Source organism: Scardinius erythrophthalmus (genome assembly GCF_964197995.2).
Source record: "Scardinius erythrophthalmus genome assembly, chromosome: 22".
In the NCBI taxonomy this organism is placed as follows: domain Eukaryota; kingdom Metazoa; phylum Chordata; class Actinopteri; order Cypriniformes; family Leuciscidae; genus Scardinius; species Scardinius erythrophthalmus.
In genome coordinates, this window is record NC_138242.1 from 7,474,807 (window position 1) to 7,497,213 (window position 22,407).

The 22,407-nt window shown below is 38.8% G+C and overlaps 1 protein-coding gene across 9 annotated transcripts in view; it reads left to right on the top strand.

Annotated features, from left to right (window-relative positions):
• Positions 1-91: 91 nt before the first annotated feature.
• The window catches only part of abi1a (abl-interactor 1a), a 71,417-nt gene continuing 49,101 nt past the window's right edge, over positions 92-22,407 (top strand). For 7 of the 9 annotated variants that reach the window (XM_081352673.1, XM_081352670.1, XM_081352674.1 and 4 more), the window contains exons 1-2: positions 117-375; positions 18,694-18,861. In XM_081352673.1, coding sequence (XP_081208799.1) covers positions 259-375; positions 18,694-18,861 — 285 coding nt within the window. In that variant the 5' untranslated portion in view covers positions 117-258. Of the gene's footprint in view, positions 376-18,693; positions 18,862-22,407 lie in introns of all 9 variants that reach the window. The other 2 variants (XM_081352676.1, XM_081352677.1) reach the window with 2 other exon arrangements.

A 22,407-nucleotide genomic window follows, 5' to 3' on the forward strand; every position in this document is an offset into this window, starting at 1 on the left:
CGGTTCACTCCAAAGCTCATTACGAGTCGCGCATGTCTCGGTTCAATGGTTTAGTGAGTCGTTGACTCGAGATTCAGATTCTTACTGATTCAGTCCGACATGTGAACCCTATGCATACGAATCGTTGAGTCCTGTTTTGCGAACCAATTCAATCGAGATTCGATTCAAAAGAACGACTCCGACTTCGCCAGGGCTGAGCTTGAGCTCTCAATCAAATCCCAGAGACGAGGAGTAGGAAGCTCTGCGGAGACATGTAAGATGGCAGAGCTGCAGATGTTATTAGAGGAAGAAATTCCAGCCGGTAAACGAGCTCTCGTAGAGAGTTACCAGAACCTTACGAGGGTCGCGGACTACTGTGAGAATAATTATGTTCAGGTAAGCGCGCGCGTGTTTCTCTTAGACTCGCTGATCTCCAACACTGCTGTGGGAATCGGACAGGAAATCTGGTTGTAAAATGGAAAAGCAGGGACGAGCCGCTTGTGGGAGAACATTTTGAGCTCATTAAGGGCGATCTTTTAAAAAGCTTGATCTTATTTAATATTTTGTAGATCAGATTTATAATCGTGTATGGGATTTGTGTCGTTTACATTGAGGGTGTGTCTAGATACTGTTTAACTTGGACAAATGAAGTTTGCTCATATCCACCAGAATTGTCTCAAACTTCAAAAGGAGGATGTGAGATTTGTCTTGTCTTTAGAACGACACATTTCTGACTCTTTTGACGTTAGACCGCGATTAGATATGAAACACGTTCAACTCGTGTTTTCATAAACTTATCGTGTCAAATGTGAACATGAGAGATCATGGAGTCGAGCTATAACTTAGTCATTTTTTATAGATCATTGTTTCTCGTATCTCATCAAATCTGCTTCCTCAAAGTGAGGAAGGGTTTCTTTTTTTCTGGTGAGAAACTCTAAAATCATATTGCTTATTCGAATTTGAGACATAAACCTGATTGGACAGAACTGCTTAAAATATCATTTATCATTTAACATCATCCAACTGTTAGGATTTAAATAAAGCCTTTTATATTGGTAATCATTAATGTGATATATAAATAGCTTATTAAACGAAAAAACATTTAATATTATTGTTTATTGTTGTAATATTAATATTTGGTCTTTATTAAGTTTATATTTATTTTAATTGCATTCATATAATAAACGTATGTATATGTGTATATAATTACTTTGAATATATATTAGTATACATAATGTATTTTAATTTAACTAATGTATTAGAATAATTATTGTATTAAACTAAGAAATATTTTTAATTAATTTAAAAATGAATGGGGGGAAAAGTTAATCAAAAAGAGAATGATTTATGTGTTCATGATCTGGCAGATAATGTATTTTTTTTATTTTTAATTGCATTTATATAATAAAACAATTTATATGTATATGATTTCTTAAAATATTCATTAGTATACATCATTTATTTTGTTCATACTATTTACATTATTTTATTAAACTCATAAATTATACATATAATTTTTTTAATTTGAATGAATAAGATTTACTTTTAAATGTAAGTAAAACTACATAAACGTGTGAAAAAGCTTAAATCAAAAAGAGAAGGAATTATGTATTTATGATCGGCAAATTATTTGTTTATTTAGCGTTTATCAGCATGACTGGAATTTTTTTAAGTGTTCAACGGCTCTTAATGATCCTCCTCTGCCAAGAGAGTTCAGTGCACTCTTGATTCACAGCCTGTAAGGAACATTTGACAGTCTGTAATCATTTGCGTCAGATGTTTGCAAACAGTGTCATGTTTAACCCCAGTCTTTCAAACCAATATTTCTCCCGAGACACAAAAACACCTGTTAGAAGCGTCTAAGATCGAGCCACAGGTGAGATCTGCTGCACCAAAGTGGCGTAATCAAGATGTTTATCAAGGTTTAATTGCAGAAAAAGTTGCTCGACAGGTAGTGCCGCATTTAATGTAAAAGCTGCCCGTCAGGTTTGATGTAAAATGGCAACCCTATTCCCCCGCATGACCGAGCACGCTTCGAGTCGCACCGATACTACAGAAGAAGATGACTCAGATGGGAAACCAATCACTAGGTCTAGTGTTCAAGTCTCGGCTTGACGGTCCGGCTGCAGGCTAACATGTGCCTCTCTTCCTCCTCTACATCATGCCTGAGCGCGGGATGAAGGCACTTCCTGTGAACGACTGCGTCTCTGCGGTGATGCAGCAGCAGATGGTGGGAGTGGGTCTTTATAACCAGGACAGCCACTGCCCCACTTTCTCATGTTCTCTCTGTGTGTGTGTGTGTGTGTGTGTGTGAGAGAGCGAGAGAGAGGCATGTGAAGCATGTAAGGAGTGTCGTGAAGTCGATCGTCTCCTCCAGGGCCGGGTCAGGTCGCGCTGCTGTTTTACAGCATGTGGAAATGTTGATCTTTCTCTGTCTGGATTCAGTCGGAGATGACATCCAGAGATCTGGAGTTTTACCCAAAATCCAAAGAATTTGTGATAGAAATAGTTGATTTACTCATCATCATGCTGGTCCAAACCCTCATGACTTTCTTTTTAAAGTGGAACATGAAAAGAGAAGTTCAGCAGAATGGAATTTTCAATGAAAGTAGACTGTGACCAATGCCGTTCAAACTCTAAAAACCACCATATGCTGTTTTGGTCATGGCAAAAAGACAAAAAAAATATACCTATATATATATATATCAAAATATACGCGGTTGATCCATATGGACCCCACGGTTCAGCACATGTGATACTCGGATTAATAGCTAAGTTTAACCATAATAGAGTGAAAGTTTGTCATTTGCACGTGTTTATTCTTGACAATTTACACGATTTTACACATACAAGGAAAGAGAACTCGATCGCGCACTTATCTTAGCACACAGCCGCACACAGATAGGCATGTTTTAGATAACGAGCGAACACTGAATTGATTCCTCTTTCGCGTCTCCTTGCACCTGAACGTACACAAAATTAAGTTAAAATACCTGTATCGGCAAGTATTCTCGTAAACACAGTCGGTTATGTCTTAAGTGAATGTAAACAGTTGAGGAAGAAATCGGATGTGGATCATTATATTGGATCTGTTCATTAGGTCTTAGGGTGTACTCACACTAGCCAGTTTGAACCGTGCCAGAGTGCGTTTGACCACCAAAGCGCGGTTCGTTTGACTAGTGTGAGTGCTCCGAACCGTGCCCGGGCGCGGCTCGATTAGCCGTCCCTGGCCCGCTTGGAAGAGGTGGGCCAGAGCACGGTTCAGTTGGACTCGGGCGCGGTTCGCATGCAGTGTGAGCGCTAACCGTGCTAGAGCACGGAACAGGACGCGCGACGTCACGGTTTTGCGACGCTCCAAAACCAACATTGGCGGGGAAAGGGTCGCTTTGGTCTACGGCAGAGGTGCAATGCGAAACCTCCTCATACGAGCAGCACGATTACGTGAAAATGTTCGTGCCACAAAGGCGATAGATCTGTTTAACAACAGGCTGTGAGAGGGCTGTGGACCACCGTGGACCAAACGACTCAAAATTATCCACAAAGTAAACAGAGCGATGGACTCCATTGTGTTCAGTGAGAGCGCCGCTCTTTCTGTTTATCCCGAAACCGTTGCACCATAATGACGTAAGCGTGCTCCGGCACGAATGCTGAAACCCTATGTGAGTGCAGGCCAGAGGGGGAGTGGGGAGGGGGGACAATCGTACTCGGGCCCGGTTCATGGCAACCGTGCCTAGTGTGAGTACACCCTTAAAGTGACAGCTGCCTATAAAATCTGCTGCTGTCGATGTCATTAATGTTAATCAAACCACAAAACACATCTTTAACAAAGAGGAATCTATATTTAATATATAGTGTTATTTTACATTTAATGATTACATTTGTCTTTAATAATGTTTCATTAAAAGCTAGATTTTTGCTGTGGTATCGAAGTACTTAAAGTGGGTTTTAAGTAATAAATAAATGAAAAGAAAAGTTAGTATTAGTAGGCTATACTGTCAAAGCATTAAACTTTAATACACTAAATGTCCATTTAAGTTACCGATAACTCAAATACGCAAGCAGGTGAACAATAAAATGCTAGTTTTATATAATATGAAACTGCTGCAGCCGCAGGAATATGTGTATGGGCATTAATTTGTGTTATTTTAACGTTATATTGTAGTTTTTCCCTGAAGTAGCCTACCCCATTCAGACGGTGATATACTGACATTCACTGGGCTTCAACTGTTTACTCTTTTACAGCAGATACTAAAATGACTGGAAATTTCGCAGCATCAGCCACATGCACACTTTAAGCTCAAAAGATCTCCCGGTTCTGGGCTTATTTGTGATTCAGACATGAAGACTATATTTCAAGTCTTCTGAAACCATACATAGTTTTGTGTAGCAAACAGACTGAAATTACTCAAATAAATTAAGTAGTTATAAGCTGATTTGTGCATCTGTCCCAATGCCATTGTATAAAAATGAGCAGAATCAAAGTCAGGATTTGGAACAATTTTATAATAACTGTTCCAATGAGACACTTACATTTAAGCATTATGGAAACGCAAGTTGCATTGCTTCACGCATGCATTCAAGTAAAATCTCTGATGTTATGTATAATGTGTTGAAAATATCCCAAAGCCCAATTTGCATGTTTGGCCAGCAACAGTTCCTCTTTTGCAATGCAAGACGGCGTGCTTCTGTAACCTCTGTGGACAGGTTGACTTCTGATAAGGATGCATTAATAAACACAAACCACCTGGCTTGAACAGGTGCTGGACCAACACTGCTATGCACACAAATATGAAATGGATACACAAGTTAAGTAAAGTAAAGTAAAGCAAATGTATTGGTGTTTGTTCCAGCAGTCATTTTTAGTTTTTCCATCTCCTGTGTGGTTTTCTGTTGAGTTGAGGTGCTCTTCTCTCATTGAGCTGGGCCAGCTCGATGGCACTTGTTAGCAGTCTCTCAGCGTTCTGCCCTACATGACTCCAGCGCTGTCTTCAGCAAACCAAGTGCACTGCAGACTTGGGTTTTCTGTATAATAGGACAAGTGTGAAGATTGCTGCCCACTGTTCCAGCATGGCTTCTCTGTGGAGGATGTTGGTATTGTGTACAGAACAATAAGTCTGATTTTAGTGTGATATAAAAGGCCTACAGCAGAACTTGTGATAAGACAGTTATTTAGAGACACTGAAAAATGTAGCACTAGATATGTCAAATACAAATTTCCTTGATTTTCCTTGATAAGTATGTGATTGGGTGCAGAAGTCACCATCATGGTGCTCGGGTGTTTCAAGTGATGCCGTTGCTATGAAAATGGTAGAATTAAGCCCAACGTATACGTCAGTTTTGACGCAAACACTTAGTGCATGTGTACATCAACGTTTTTTTGTTCATTCTCTTCCGTTTTTTGTTTTGTTTTTTTTGACTGTGAAGAAATGGGGCATCTCAAGATGCGTGTGCGTATAGTCGGATAAATCTGGTTGTGCGTACAGTACGAGCATACTATGCTGACATTTTAGTCGGGCTAAAGATTAGTCGACCAAAGATTTTCCTAGTTGACTTTGTCGTTCATTAAAGCCATTAGTCGATTAGTCAGAGTCGATTAGTACTAAACCATAATAATGAGCATTTAATATATATATATATATATATATATATACATACATACATACACACTCCAGCACACGCATAAGGCTTGCCGTAGCAATACCGGCAATGCATACAAAATAAGAAATTTGAAAATGAAATTTATCAAAATATTTTTTAAATGTAAATTATTAACAAACAAATAAACATATAGCAAACTGTAATGCTTAAAAGAGTAATATCAGTGAAAACAATCAGAGCAACTGACAAATTGATTTAACATCGAATGACACAAACAAAATAAATTTTATATAAATGTATATAAAAACTAATAAATATAAAATATAGCTGCAAACTGAAGAACATAGACAATTAGACTACACTACTCGCCTTGCTGCTTACAATGAAGCCGTAAAACACCGGCCTTTGAGAAGATGCACTCTGATGGCGTGGAAGTCAAGTTTAACACCCCTACTAATTTAGCTTTCACACTCCACACGAACACTTGGATATACACCTAATATTAGTGCACATTTATCTACTTTAATGTTAACAATAGAGATAGCAGTCGTATAAAGTGGCAAGTACTTTGTGGTCATTCTTTTCCCTCTCGAAATATTTTGAGAGAATATCCAATACACTTTGGATTTTGGGATGCGGCATTATGTCGGGCATAATGTGTTAGTGATCTGTCACTGCGCAACTTCGCCAGTTCCTGAATTTTTTTGTTTTTTTTTGTCTGCGATTATTCGACTAACATTAAGTTGACTATAAGGGGACAGCCCTAGTATAAACCATCAAATATACATTGGGCTTATAGTCATTTATTATTTTTTTGTTATATTTTTATGAAGAATATAGCCTTTAAAGCTGATATAGCAATCAAAAATAAAATGAAACGAGTGCTCTTGTTATGAGGTTGCTAGGCTGTTCTTGGTGGGATTTTACTCGTCCAAGTCTTTCATACTCTGCTCCTTATTTGAATCCCGCTTTCTATGTAAATCTATTGGATTTTTTTTCCCACCAATTTGTTGTCCACCCTGTTAAAATAGTTTTTTTTTCACAATAGTAGCAAACACTAGTAATAAAATGGAAGAAAACTGGCCAATGTGGTTTTTAGATAATTTACTCAGTGCCAGACAGTGCTGTGAGAACATTGAGTATTCTCAGATAAAAGTTGTAAAATACTTTAGAACCAGACTGAGGTTATGTGTGTGTCAGCTTTTCTAATCTGGCTGTTTGTCCCGTGGCCTTCATAGGTGTGGCTTGCTTCTCTTCGATGAGTCAGTGAGTCTGGATAAGGGCGGTGCCATCCAGGGCAGATTGTCATATCATGGGCTCTGTCTGTTTTCCAGGGCTTGGATGCCACTTTTATTGCAGCTTTGATACCTTGCTCATCATCATATTCTTAATTGACTAGCCAGACCACCGCTTGACTGTTTTTGACTTTTTACCTTAGCACCAACATTAAGCACAGTAAACTTGCTTCCTCTCGAGACCGACTGGAAGGAATGACTTGCCGTTCATTGAGTGAGTCAGATGTTGAGTCAGTAACCCCTCGGATGGATTTAGTGAGTTCATTCAGTGAAGGATTTCTCAGAATTATTCGAATTGGGTACTGTCTTGAGTTTGATCATTAAATGACTTGTTTTTCAGGGCCACTTGATTGACAAATTTGTTTTGTAAAGATATTCAGGCATTTCAATGTGTTTTAAGCATCCAACTACTTTTTGGGGCCACTGTATGTTTAAATTGTGCCTCATTGAGGTTCGCCATGGAAATGGACACAATAACCCCCCAGATGTCTCTGTTAACGGGATCGAGGTCAGAGGCTAGTGCAGTTATCATGCTAGAGACGAGACTTTACCACCACTAGCTCAGCTCCACCTAACATATGTCCTGGAAAGTGGCGTTAGCATTGCTCATGCCAGTACCTAGATTACGCCACAAGACCATAATCCTTTTCTCGCTGGCATCCTCGAGCAAAACCACATCAGTAAATCCTACAAATACTCATTATTTTTCCTGGAGGAGATCCTAGGCTGTCCCTTAACCCAGGCAGTTTGCGAACCAGCATGCACTTGGGTGGGAGGCGCTCTAAAATGCCCCTTCCTGTGATCAGACATGGCGATTACAGTGGCCATAACAGATTAAAGAGGCCTGTAATTACAACCCTGCTTCTTTGGCCTTGACTTCCATCTGTTCTTTTGCTTGAAAGAATTGACACAAAGGACACACACTTTGAACTTTTTTTTTCTCCTCGAGTATGAGCTACATATTCTCCTCTAGCACGAGCCATAAAAGCCTGATGTATCAAATATGATACAAAAAAACAACACTTTAATTTACAAAAAAATAAATAAAATGGGCCAAGCCAAAGAAAGCAAAATATTTAGTGGACTTATAATGGTCTTAACCATTTTAATCACAAATCACTGGTCAGGAAATTAACAAGATTTGCACAAATACTGTAGATAAAGTAACTTAGCGCAGGAGCATCTTGTTGAAAAATAACATCTGATAATTCCTCTAACTTTTCAATTGCGAGAAGCAAGCCAATCTACAATATTCTCCTGTACTCCAAAGCCTTAAATGACGTTTCACAGTAAAGTAGCTCGCCAGTACCAGCAGCTAAAAGGCTCTCCACACAATAGCCGTGTTTCCACTGTCGGGACAAAAGCGAGTGTGCTAGTAGTGTGTGCCAGAGACAGTCGAGTTTCCTCTAGCCGTTTCGGGGCTTGATCGGGGCCAACGGCCAGGGGTTTTAGGCCTGCCGAATACCTTGGTCCAAAGCGGGCCAACGGGCTTTCAAGACATTTTAAATCATTTTAAGCTCAAAACTCACTTTCAGACAGTGAATGTTTGAAATAACTTCCTTACGATCTGATGGGGATTCTGATCACCGTATGAGGCAGAAATGTATTTATATGCAATTCTAAAGGCTACTTGCTAACCATTGCGATAATAAATACACGTTTTTCATTGTGATTCATCACTCCCACAACTTCCCATATTCTGCCAAAAACTTGATACTGTCATTGATGTTTCTCTGAGAGAGCAATGGCTTTTTAAGTTGTGCATTTCCTTAAATTTAGGTAATTTCCAGATCAATACCAATAATGTGTGGTTGAGTCAGTTAAAAGCTTAATGTTTAGCCATTTTGGGCAATTTTTTTTGCCCTAGTGTGTGTGTGCGTGTGTGTAAAGGTTGAATAAACTGTTAATTTTGAAAGATTACATTTTTATGACATTTGTATCATGTGTTGTCAGGCTTAAGAAGATTTTCTAGAATCCAGCAACTGTTTTCATTTACTTTCGTTGTGCAAAAGAGCAGCATGGACATTCGACTCGAAGCGTGCTCGGTCATGCGGGGGAATAGGGTTGCCATTTTACATCAAACCTGATGGGCAGCTTTTACATTAAATGTGTTTCCACATGTTTATGGAAAATACCAAAGACTGCTTGAAGAACGTAGACAAATCATATATGATTATAATCGTGTATTTATTTGTTTTCCCGTTTCATCTGTCTCTTCCCTGTGCCTTTTTTAATTCCGGACTAATGTGTCCGCATATTCAGTATGTCATAAAAAACATGCACTCCGGTTAACTCGTATAACTCATAGCTCCTATTTTCTGTTTGTGAGCGCCCTCTGTTGCTCTGGCTGAAAGGATAACAGTATAGTGAGACGGGACCTCCCTCAAACCTCCTTAGATCGCATCATTTCCATAATTGGACAATTAATAGAAATGCTCGCTCTTTCTAAAGAAATGTGATGTAAACATAATATATTTTATCAGTATTTTTCGAAATGTGTAAGTCTTTGGACTTAAAAGCCTTAATGGAGTTGTTTTGTGCATCCTTGCAAATAAATGGAAGGTGCATGTGTTCGCTTTTTATGTGAAATGGTAAATACCAGTTAGATTCAGCGTGATTGCTGTACACTTCCTAGATACATTAATAAATTACTGTGTCACTAACTGTAACATTTTTTTATTGTAAAATATTGGTCAAATATTGATGCTAGAGTCTTAAGTCTTTAATTAACCTAAAGACTAAACGTTTATGCAACTTGTTTCATTGTGATTCATCACTCCCACAACTTCCCATGTTCTGCCAAAAACTTCATTCTGTCGTTGATGTTTCTCTGAGAGAGCAATGGCTTTTTAAGTTGTGCATTTGCTTAAATTTAGCTAATTTCCAGACCAATAATGTGTGATTAGCCGCTTTCCGACCAAGTAGTTCTAGGAACTTAGTTCTAGGAACTGTCCACTTCTAAACAGTTCTAAGAACTACTCTCCCCCAAACTCGGTTTTGCTGTTTGCGTTCGCACTGGCCAAGTGGCCATAGGAACTGGTAGGAGGGGTAAGGGAGTGACGCAAGCACGGTGACTTTTATTTTGACGGCGCGACAGACCTTTATTTTGGTGGCGCTGAGAACGCCAGAGCAAACAATGCTCGCATTCTCTGTGTTTATTCTGTCTAATAGTACTGTTTAATATCTTATTAGATAGAACTGCTATAGAAAGTAAACAGTATATGAAAAAAGGTTATTAGCCTACATAATCATGTTTGGCTTGGTCCACTCAAAGTTGCGTTGGTTTTTCTCTTCAGCATTTAAGGTTTAGAGACCCATCTATCACTGTTTTCCATGTTTGTATATTTAGTTTATGGAGTAAATATAATGTGTTTACATTCTAGCTGTTTTAAAAATGGCGGGTGCTGGTGTTCCGCGTGCGTTCGGTCAATCAGCGTACACTAACGTCACGGGTAGTTCCTATAGTGCTGGTTTAGACCCTACTCTGAAGTAGGACCTAAATTAGTTCCTCCAAATGGAGTTCCTAGAACTAAAATCGTTCCTAGTTCCTGCGGTGTGAACACGCCGACATCCGGGTACTATAGCCAATAGTTCTAGGAACTGTGAAAAGGTTCCTCCGGTCGGAAAGCGGCTATTGAATCAGTTAAAAGCTTAATGTTTAGCCATTTTGGGCCCTTTTTTTTGCCTGTGTGTACGTCGTATGTTTGTAAAGGTTGAATAAACTGTTTAATTTTGAAAGATTACATTTTTATGACATTTATATCATGTGTTGTCAGGCTTAAGAAGATTTTCTAGAATCCAACAACTGTTTTCATTTACTTTCGTTGTGCAAAGGAGCAGCGTGCCGTGGACATTCATCATAACTTTTCCTTTCTTACTTCATGGTGAAAAGAAGTAATACAGGCTTGAGTAAATGATGATGCAATATTCATTTTTGGTTAAACTAAGCCTGTGACAAGTCTAGTTCACACTGCCTTAATGAATACCAAATTGGTTGAGTCAGTGTGGTTAAACCCTCTTGGTGTTTGTTGGGTTGGTGTGAAAATGACAATATGTTTCCTGACATTTAAATCAAACAACCAGCAGAATGTTTGCAGGGAGTTCGTGGGGACAGTGTGAACTGGCCTTAAAGGGTTACTTCAGGATTTAGCATTAAGCTTTGTATTAGTAGAAAACCTGTAGTATTTTCGAATTACCATGCTTTCCACCCTCATATCCCCCTGAGACAAGAGATTTATGTATTTTTTGTCTGGAAAAAATCCTCCGATGACGCAAAAATCGTCATTTTGCGTCATCGGAGGATTTTCTGGACAGACGCTAAAGACTACAGCCAGTAGATGGCGTTGTTCCGCATGTTTTCAGCCCGCCCATACAGGGTGGGATCTCACTCAGAATGTACACAGTGTCAGCCGTCTTTCTTTGAAAGCTAAGCTAGCAGGCTCTTGTTCTGTGGAGAAAGCTGAATAGTAGGAGAAAGCTGAGTAAGTAACCATCCTCCTTTTCCCGGACTTGTCCGGCGGGCGAGATCGTTCAAAATGTCCGGGATTCAGCTTTTGCTTTCTGCGGTCGCCATTCATTGTTTACATGCACACCTTTCAATCTAGCTGAATTCATTCCGATTGGTGAATTTGAATGTAGTGTTTACATGAACGCTAAACAAGTGATCAGTTGATGTGCGTTTTACCATTGCTAAGAAAAATTCCCGCTCCTCCGTGAGAGATGCGAGACCCGGCGCGTCTCAGTAATGAAGCCACCGGCCTCGCGCTGTTCTCCCGCGGCCGCCAGCCTCGTCCTGCTCGCCACAGTAAACATGATGAATGGCGACTGTAGAACGCAAAAGCCGAATCCCGGACATTTTGGACGATCTCTAAATCCCTCGCAAACTCATCACGTAGGCTAGCTTTGTTGTTTACAACTGCGCACTCTTACCGGTAGGCGTGGCCTCCTAAGGCAGCGAAGCAAGTGCATTCTGGGAGTTGTTGTCTTTCATCCACATAAGCCAAAAATACATTTTCTGGCTTTTCTCAGTCTAGAAAGCTCCAAATTCAAAAATTTCTTCACATTTCTTCTACTTAAATGACCTATTTTAAATACACATTCATCTTCCCAGAGGTGAAGTATCCCTTTAAGCAGAATGCTAAATCCAAAATGCATATTATTTTTAAAAATGACTGACTAATTTAATAATTTGTCATAAAAAACATATGTGCTCAATTGAGTTGGATACATTTTTTTATCTGATATGAAAACATGTGCATAAACTACGATGGAAGCACTTTACAGAATAAATTCCTCGTTGCGCATCAAAAAAGACGTGACTTTGCGATGGGACGGCATAACTGGACTATCCAGCGGTCCGATCTCATTGCACAGCGTCTGAAATGCTGTTTTGGTCATTCTGAAATGCCCAAGCAAAGTCTGTCGTCAAAGTAGTTTGTTATTATTACCTCCCAGAACTGACTTACACGATTGCGTTCACAAACAGGAGAGCAAAGCAGAGGGGGAGTCTTCGTAAGAGTTACACAGTGTTAATAAAGGACATTCCTAACATTTTTTTCACCTGATCTTCCGAGTACATTTCCCGCTGGATCTGTATTAGAGCAGCGTGAGCTGGGCTGTCAGCTCTACAGGAAATCGAAACAATCCCTTTGTAGGAGAGAGTGTTTTGACTTGTTCTTCAGCATGAGGATGAACTCATTGCATGCTAAACCTTGAGTGTTTTACCGAGTGCCCATCACAGACTGTTCTTCTAGGGCAGAAAGGAATTAATTGTAGTTTCTTGCAAGCGTGCCAAGATACTTGGCTCCGCCGTCCAAGACAGTACTGTGCCTCAGAGCTGATTATGTCCAACAAAAGTGTCCAAAAGAGTTACTGTTTCTTCCTGTGGGCTCCACCAGTGTGTTGGGTGGAGCGTCTCTCCTGATACTCTGACTCTAGGGAGGAAACGTAGGCTTTTCCTTCCTGTGCACTCAGAACCAGGAACAGCCGACCTACCCTGTGATTCCTTTCATGGAAGTCGTGGAGATGAAGGTTGAAGAATGTTTTAGGTTCAGCTTAAACTTAAGATAGAGGACTGCAGTGTTTACTTGTAATGGTATGTTCGTCTGGCCTTGTGATTGGTCAAATAAATCCTATATGTTTGCTCTTATCTTCTCAAAAGACGTCACACTGACTTACAGGATATTGTCTTAGGAATTTCAGCAATTAGTTGGTGGGACGTTTCCATTTTAATGTGAATTTTCTTATAGGTCATTTTTAAAGGTGTTAATTGTGTAGTTACAGTGCTTGACACTTTCTTTTTTTTCTAATTTGAAAAATGTAAGAGTACAAAAAGAACTTAAGGGTGCAGTGAAAGTGTATTACATAATAATTCATTTTTTCCTTATGTACAAGCAAAACACTTTAATTCATGTGTAGTCTTTAATACTTCTAGCTGCACATTTAAACACGAGAAAACATGCTTTCTTACAACCAACTAAAACATATTACAGTACAAACACCACATTGTCATGATTCATCATCACCAGTAGATCATTAGCATTAGCTTGGCAGAAATGTGCAGTATTCACTGATGGTGAACGGCTCTGAAACTGTACGCCTAGAACGTGCAACAGCGCCACATTTTCACTTTGAACATGCAGCGTTCATATTTATTTAATTAAGTTATTTAATTATTTTGAAGTTTTCAAGTAATTGAAGTTTAATAAACCGTATCGCGATTTAAGACCAAATTTAAGACCTCTTAAAAACTTAATTAAAACTTTATTTATACAATTAAAGATATTTAAGACTCTTATGACCATACGACTTTTTTATCGCTCATTGTTCAACAAGGAAGAGTTGGCTTTCTCCTCTGCACCTTCTGCCTTTCCTTATCTCGGGGTGTTTGTGCCTGTGACCGTGGAAGAGATAAAAAGAGATTGTTGCCTTTGTCTTCTGGGAATGGGAGTTTGCCTTTCTTGCTTCGTGGGAAGTTTTTGAAGCTTTCTGAAGATGCCAATCAAACATTGTATCTGTGTGAAATGTCCTTCAGATAAAGCTGTTTTTCCAAAAAACTGCCTGTTTAACCTTGATGGGCTAATGTGAGATTGGTGCATTGTGGGTCCCACAACAAGTCTAGAAGGTTATTGATGTTTTTGTAAGGGCAAATATGGAAAGAAATGTAACAGCTGGACCAGAACAAATGTCTCCTGTTACTGACAAGGCCATTTCTGTTACACTAACACATATTTGCCTTATCAGCTCCCACAGTCTCGGTGTCTTGAAGAATCAGATCCACTGGCCAATAATAAGTATGATCGTATGATTTAAAAATCTACTTTTCTTAGAAACGAACTCGTACACTACCGTCAGTAAGTTCTAATTTAATTTACTTAAATTAACTTCCTGTTCATCAAAGAATCCTGAAAAAAATGTGTAATGGTTTTCACACAAATATTAAGGATTTATACTAAGGAAAATAATAAGGATTTTTCTCTACTGGCCCGACTGGGTCAGTGGTTCAAATTTTTACTTGCCCTGCCACAAAGCAATAAATAAATAAAATAGGCCTAGTTATTGTCTTCATTGTTTTTGACCCATATCCTTAATAAATAAGGTTGTGACACTAAAAACTACTAGACTAACTCATATAAATTTCAAGTATTGTTAAAGACAAGTAAACTGTAAGTAATAAAATAAGAACAAACAATCAAATTACGTGCAATAGCACAAATACAAAAGAACAAACATGCATATAACATAAACACTGTTTTTCATGTTTTTCAGGGAAGTCTAACAGTAATTTCAGGTTGTGAAAATTAATAATCAGATGTAAAATAGCACTGCAGAAGCAAGTTTATTAGGCTGCTGTCACTTTAAGAGCTGCACAGATCTAACATAATGTTCCACATGTGTTTTTTGTCTTAACTGTTTATGTTCACTTAAGATATTAAATTACAAAACTCACATTTTGCAACCTGAGTTAAAACCGGTTACAAGATCATTTTTGGAAGCTTATTTACCTTGACCCTCTTTCTGTTTCTTCATTATTATATAACAGTTTTATAGTCTTGACTTCAGGCCTTCAAAAATATCAAAATTAATTTTAATTTAGACTTTTGTATGTTTAATGTATTTTTGAATTCATTAATGTGGCACAGTCACTGTTAGCATGGCAACTTTTGCATGGGCAAGCACCACTGACATTTTCTTTCTAAATTCCCTAGTCCTGTCCCTCGTATCTGCCCTACTTATGTACATTTCTGTTAGCCGGATGTGAGCTATGAGATTTACAGACGCACCAAAGGTAAAATTCAATCAACAGAACAGCCATAAAGCAGAATAACAACAGATTCTGATAACAGTACCGTACATCCAGACTGGAAATGGCCCAAATGTTCTGTTTAAGAGATATGAGATTACAAGCTGCCTTTATGGCACTTTCAATCCTTTTTAAGTTGTCTGTGGAGAATGTTGGATCATATTTGCACATCTTGTTCAGCACCATTAAAATGAAGTCTGAATCTTATGACGTGGACAGGGTTTAAAATGTTAAAGGAGAACTCCGGTCAATTTTAACATTGAGCTCATTTTTTTGTACATTTGGAGTGCTGTCAATACAGAGAACAACGAAAAAAATCGGTGTTGCCTACACCATGTTATCCTCTTTTTAAAATTTGCACCCTGTTGACTTCAATGGGGCAAGTACTAAACCTGCTTTTAGCCTCTTAACATCCTTGATGTGTCAAACCCTTGCTAAAAATAGCATAACTTTTGACTTAAGAACAGCTCTGTTCCATTTTTCAGTGGAACATCTGTAAAACAATATTATTGCATACCTTCACCACATAATTTACAATGGGGAATGCAGAGCTGTACAGTAGTCCCCATGTGTAAATGTCTTTCAGTGTATGTTCTTGTATGTAATACAGACAGGGTGCGTCTCAATCAGCTCCCTAGCTTTCCTAGGTCGTGAATAGTATATCGTGTACACAAATTCGGGCACTGGTAAGGACAGTAACTTTTTAAAAGTACAAATAAACTTTCATTATCGAAAGCCCTCCTCACTGCAGGTGTTTGGTGATGTTTTATCTGCATGTGTGTCAGGTTTTGAAGTCCTTTCACGGAAGGCCTTGCTTGCGTTTACCTCAGTGAGATCATGGTTTACCACAGAGGTAGGCCAATTCGAGAAGTGAGAAAATACCACATTTAAAAACTGAGTTTCGGTTCTGTGCGGTTGCGTTTGAGGCAGATTCTGTTATTCTATTCTTAGTTTCACAACAGTTTCCGAGTTCTTTTTAGGCTAGCATACGTGATATAGGTGAAAGTTAAGACAAGTGTATATATATATATATTTTCCAATACCATTTATGTTTATGTTGAATTGTCTGATATATAAAAAGATCCCATATAAAGAACAAAGATAGAAAATGTGTTGTTTAGGGATGCACCGATGTGAAAATTGTGGCCGATACCGATAACCGATATTAATATTGCTGTTATGGCCGATACCGATATTTACCGATGTCGATATCTCTGTATAGAAAACAAATTTTAATGATTATCAAATAAAGAGCTATTTTCCAAAACACTTTTTTTTTTTTTTTACTTTAGAAATGACTGATATTGGGCACCTTTACCTGTATGCAAAATATGTCACACATACGACACACATGCATTATATTGCATTGCATATAATGTGTGCTGGTCAACTTGTCTAAAATGATGAAACCCTTAGAAAACAGGAAAAAAAAAAAACAGGAACATTGTGTACAATTAAGATAGGCTACTTAATTTATTATTCCAATATCCAAATATGATACTAAATAGCACAGGGAAAAGGGCTTCTATTTGTGACGTGCTGTCTTTGCCTTTGAACATTGCACATTTAAAACAGGACACGCATTAGCTGAATAAATGTTAGCCAATACAAACATATTTATAGAAAACAGTTGACAATGATTATACAGGAGTCCAATAATAGCATAACGAATCACTTATTCTAAAAATAATAACAAGTAGGCTATAAGACGAATCCGACATATGGGCTGTGTTAACAGTAAAACGTCCGTCATTTAACGAATTTTAAAAACACGGATCGGATGGATAATACAAAATGCTTTCTGACATTTTGAAAGAAAAAAAAGACAAGCAAGAACAAAATTTAAACTTAGCCCGTCAATTTTTCATTTTACAATTATCTTCTCTCTCTCTCTCTGTGTGCGCGCGTCCGTGTTTGTGAGGGACAGCTCGCGCAGCACTGATACATCGGTAGCCTACTTTTTAATCCATAAGTAACGAACGCGCTAGTTTTCATACAAAATAAATATGTAACATAATTAGGTAGGCTACTTTAGTTATTATCAACACAATAACGTAACACATGAAGGTACGTTTCTCAACACAGAATGAATAATAAACGCCTGTTTCTCCACTCGCGCTTATCAGTAATCCACAAATCACACGTGCGGTCACTTTTGAGAAAAAATCAAATTCGAACGGGTATCAAATATCAAGCAATATTCAAATATCTACGAGTCAAATAACGATCATTCAAAAATGTGTCATGAGGGAAAAATCATAAGTCGCACTGGACTGCGTTAACAATGTTACTGACGGGACAGTTCTCTGTAACGCACGTCCAAAGACTGCTTTAAAACTTTCACAGAGACCTCAAACAGAAAGCACAAAGCCTGTCTTTAAATTTAATTTCGTTTTGTATTAATTGTATCTTAATTTTGATCAATGTTTCATCAAAAATAAACAAAGTAAATATTAGAAAATATTTAATCAGGACATGGAGGCGAAAGCGCGTGAACTGAAGCGCGTCTCAAATGAACCGAAACCTACCTGCCTCACAGACCTGAGACATAGCCTATATAGAAAGCTTGAAACATCTATTTTTAAACAGAACAATTCAAAATGAAAGAAAACAGACTGTTCTCTGCTTATGTCATCTGTATGAAATGTGTATTTCTCTCAGGCGCGTTCACTGCAGGAGTCAGCATCAGTAACTTAATCTTCAACTTCACACGTCAAATATCGGCCTGTTCACATCGGCCCTATTTTGACATCGGACCGATACCGATGTGAAAAAAAAATGACCATATCGGCCGATATTATATCGGCGGCCGATATATCGTGCACCCCTAGTGTTGTTTACAGCTTTGGACAGAATACTAAATGCATTTTAATTCTAATATATACAAACATATATTATCATTATTTTATTATATTAATATTATTAATGTTATAACAATATTCATGAAATTATGTCTAGTTTTTTTGCAATCTCAATTGTAACCATTTATTTTCACTGTTTAATTTCATTTATTAACTTTGTTTAGAAATATATGATGTTATGCTATTTGTTTTTAAGATTAAATCTTAAGATTTAAGATTAAGTGGTTCTCATCCTTTTTGACTCCGCAACAGACCACTTAACAAAGCAGTAGCTTATCTACTGTAGCATTGGGTATACTCACAATGGGCTTGCTCGCTAACTACCTCAGCAAACTCAAATGAAGCTTTGATACATTGCGAACTTAATCAAATCCAGTGATTTACTTTGCCTATTAAAGCATCCCGGTACCTTGTAAATGTGACTTTGTTTTCCTCAAAATGATTTAAAACTTGTGCAATCTTCCAGAAGTTACATAGCAACCTGGCAGTCAGATTGGGATGGATGCTTTTAGCCAGTTATTTTTTTGTTTGCAGCATGCTGTATATCAGACGGTCCGTGGGTGTGCTCTCTGAGGCTGAGACTGTGTATAGGTTGAAGCGATTGCTGTTTTTTTTGTGAAAATGTGAAGTAAAATGTTTTTCTGACCTTGACCTGCAGGCACAGGATAAGAGGAAAGCCTTGGAGGAGACCAAAGCCTACACCACCCAGTCCCTGGCGAGCGTGGCCTATCAAATCAATGCCTTAGCCAACAATGTCCTGCAGTTGTTGGATATCCAGGCCTCACAGCTGCGCAGGATGGAGTCCTCCATTAACCACATATCTCAGGTCAGAAATGTTCATTTTTAATATATCTCTCTCTCAGTCTCATTTCCCTTGCTTTGTCCTTGTCTGTCTATAGTTTTCATTTAGCATTTGTCTGTCTCTCACAGTGACTGACTAGTTAATATCTGTTTTCTGTTCACCTCTTCTGCCCCCCGTTTCTCTTTCTTCTTCTTGAATGCGTCTCTATGCAGTCATCATGGAGACGTAAAACTCTCCCACAGAGTCCTTGTGTAAATTTCATCCCACTTCCATATGGTGCTGTTATTTGCTGAAGTCATGACTGGCTTCAGTCAAACCCACTAGTTTCTGCTGCCAATAAAAAAAAACTCAACTATGGCCATAAGACAAGCCATGTTGATATTTAGAACAAAGTAGTCTTCCTTAGCCTATATATGATATTGTTATACCGTCATATAAGATTTTCATCATACAGCCAATCCCTATTTAGGAATGTGAATATCATTTTTATAACTTTTCTTAAGGAGAGGTGTGTTTATTCAGATCATTGCATTATATATTATTTTTAATGGTTTGAATGATCAGTTACATTCATCAGGACTAGAGAATCACACTGATTCATCATAGGCCTATGTCACGGAAAAATTGAAGACCGGAAGTACGTCTTTTAGTAGGGATACGGCTCTTCCGGTTAGCTTTTTACAATGGCGGAGTCCGATAGATACTGCTGGACCAAATCTCTCCGCAACCTGCCTGAAGTCACATATGACGATGTGGTTCGGATGGTAAATGAAAACCCTCAAGTGGAAAAGCGTGAAAGCTGAGGTATGGCTGTCTACGTCCTGACGCAGAGCAACCCGGTGCACTACAACAACAGCGGCGGGCCGTTCGCCAGTAAGGTAAACGTTTCTATGGTAACAGCGAGTTGGACCAATCAGCAGACGTTGCTGCTACGCTTAGGATTGTGGGTAGTGTAGTTTTTTTCATAAGATCGCGGATAAAACATGTTTTTCTTAAAACAAGGTTGATTTCATACGAACTTATAGCTTCTACAGGAGCAAAAACCTTCGTTTCACAACCTCATAGCTCGTGGTCAGTCTACCTCGGATGGTTTAGACATAATGGCTGATAATCTAAATCCTTATGGAGAAATACTGTTGACCGGAAGTTCTGAATCCCTACTCCGCTTTCCGGAAGCAGGAAGTGTGACATAGGCCTATTAACTTCAGCTTAGGACTTTATCTCTGTTCCAAAACAGTGAACTGCATTATGATCTTGTATGGTCCTAACCGTTATATAATCTCAAAAGTGACTTATTTAGAATGCTCTTCATAGATAGCAACTTGACTTACTATTAGTTTCAATAAGAATCTGAAGTTAGCGTGTTGCTAAGCTAACGGCTTGCTGCTGTAATAAATATAAAAGTACATGAAACACTCAAAAATCGGGTAAAATAGTCCATGTTTTAATTTTTTTGTTTTTTTGCCGAGTGACTAAATGTTTAGTCTTTTCACTGAGCTCATTACAATGCGTTCTGGTATTGAATTGAATACATATTCTGCTGAGTGTTTGCAGCAGCTTTGGTGCTGTTTAATAAGGCAGCTCACTAGGCTTTGAAAAGAGCTTATCGAAGTTATCATCAATTTTGTCCTCATCACTCAAAACTGTGGGGAGGTTCAGCTTCCTATGACAGTGTCAACAAGACCTTCAACCATCTGAAGATTCTTAAAATTTCGATCTCTTATGTGACAAACACCAATTCTGTTTTTCTCACCCTCAAGCACAAACACTGCCCACAGTGAAGTGCTAAAACCAGAATTATTAGATTGATATAATCTGCCAGTCACATTAGAACTTTAATCTGCAGATGTTGTTGGGTTTAATTGGCTTACAGTGGACTATTCTCAGGTCTCGTCTCCATTCATAAGCGTGTCTGGGAATCACAGTGGGCTTTATGAATGGCTGTAAGACAGGCTTATTTAGATGGTCAACAGAGGCCTGTTCTCACGTCCAGCTCTTCACACACACCCTCCACTTACAGTGTCAATCATGATTCTCTCCAAAGATGGAGATGAGAATAATAGGACAGTTATGTTGAAAACAGGGTGCTGTCTGTGAGCAAGCTTTCTGTTGTAGCATGTTGTACTAAAGGTGGGGGGAAACTTATTCAGTGATGCATCACAATTCTGAATCGCTCACAGATATAATGGTATGCTTTGCTTGCTGTCAATCCCAGAGACAAAAAAAAAAAGTTCACAAAGTTTAGAAAGAGCATGATGAATTTCTAAGTCAATCAGGGTTTTTGTGACATTGTCCATTACAACTGCACACTACATCAACAATGAGTGGCAGCTCAAAACCTGTCAACATCATAGTTCAATAGAGTCAAATCCTGTTCCTGTAGAGCTACTTTCAGAGTTTAATTAAACACACCTGAACTTGCTAATCTTTAGGTCTTCAGGATCACTTGCAACTTCCAGGCAGGTTTGTTGGAGCTAAACGCTGCAGGACAGTGGCCCTCCAGGAGCAGAATTGGACACCCCTGTCTTAGAGACCCAACTTAAGTCAGAACTCATTGCAGTCCCTGCATTTTGCATTTGACTGAAAGGAATTTAATTGTATAGGCCTAGTGTTTAAAGATACTCTCTCCTATATTTTAGACAAACTGACACTGGTCATTCAACTCTGGAAACTGTAGTAGTTCCATAAACAAACCGTAACCCTGTAGTGCTGATTGCCACGGATCAGACATGACTGCGCTGTTCTACTGGAAGGTGACTAATGGCTATAAAGTGGCTCTAATCTCTCAGCTGAGGCACACCTAGAGCTTTGCTGACAGAGGATGTTCCCGTCTTTACAGCATTTCTCACTCTTTCCTCTTCCTCTGGCTGCCGATAAGACGGACCGCACTGCCAGCATGTGGCCAAATTAAATTAGAACATCAGTGCACCAGACTAATGGGCCAGCATGCCAGGTCTGGAGTTCATTGTTTTCATCGCAGCTCTACACGGAATATTCTGAGTTGTGTTATCACGAATCTGTCTTGTTGGAGCCGGCACTGACCCTGAGCGTGGGAGGCTGAAGTGCTGCTACCTAGACCAGTGCATGAAGTGGCTGCTAAGAGACTGTGAACAGTCCGCGCTTTGTCTGGCCAGCTAAAGAGTTGGCAACACACTAGGAGTCTCGTTTTGCTTTTCTCTCTCTTCATAGCTGCAAGTAAATCTGTGTTTGCCTGTTGCATCTGAGGAACTACAGAGATGACTAATTAAAGGCAGCTCTGAGTGGAGTTCTGAAGCAGCATGCTTTGAAACGGTTTCATGGTTACCCCATCAGCGACTGATCTCCTATTAACTAATTTCAGAGAGGCTAACAAAGTAAGCTAGCTTTGAAAGCATGAGATTCAACCCTCCCTTCACCGGTCTCTAAAGCCACGCCTCCTTCAAAACATATGAACACACAGCAGAGTCTGCAAAGCGTCACGAGACGTTAAATGACCCCATGTCTCAAAGCACATAACATTTCAATAATAATGAACACAAACAACTTATAGAGCTCGGATTTGTATCACCTGACTGCTGCAGATTCATTTTG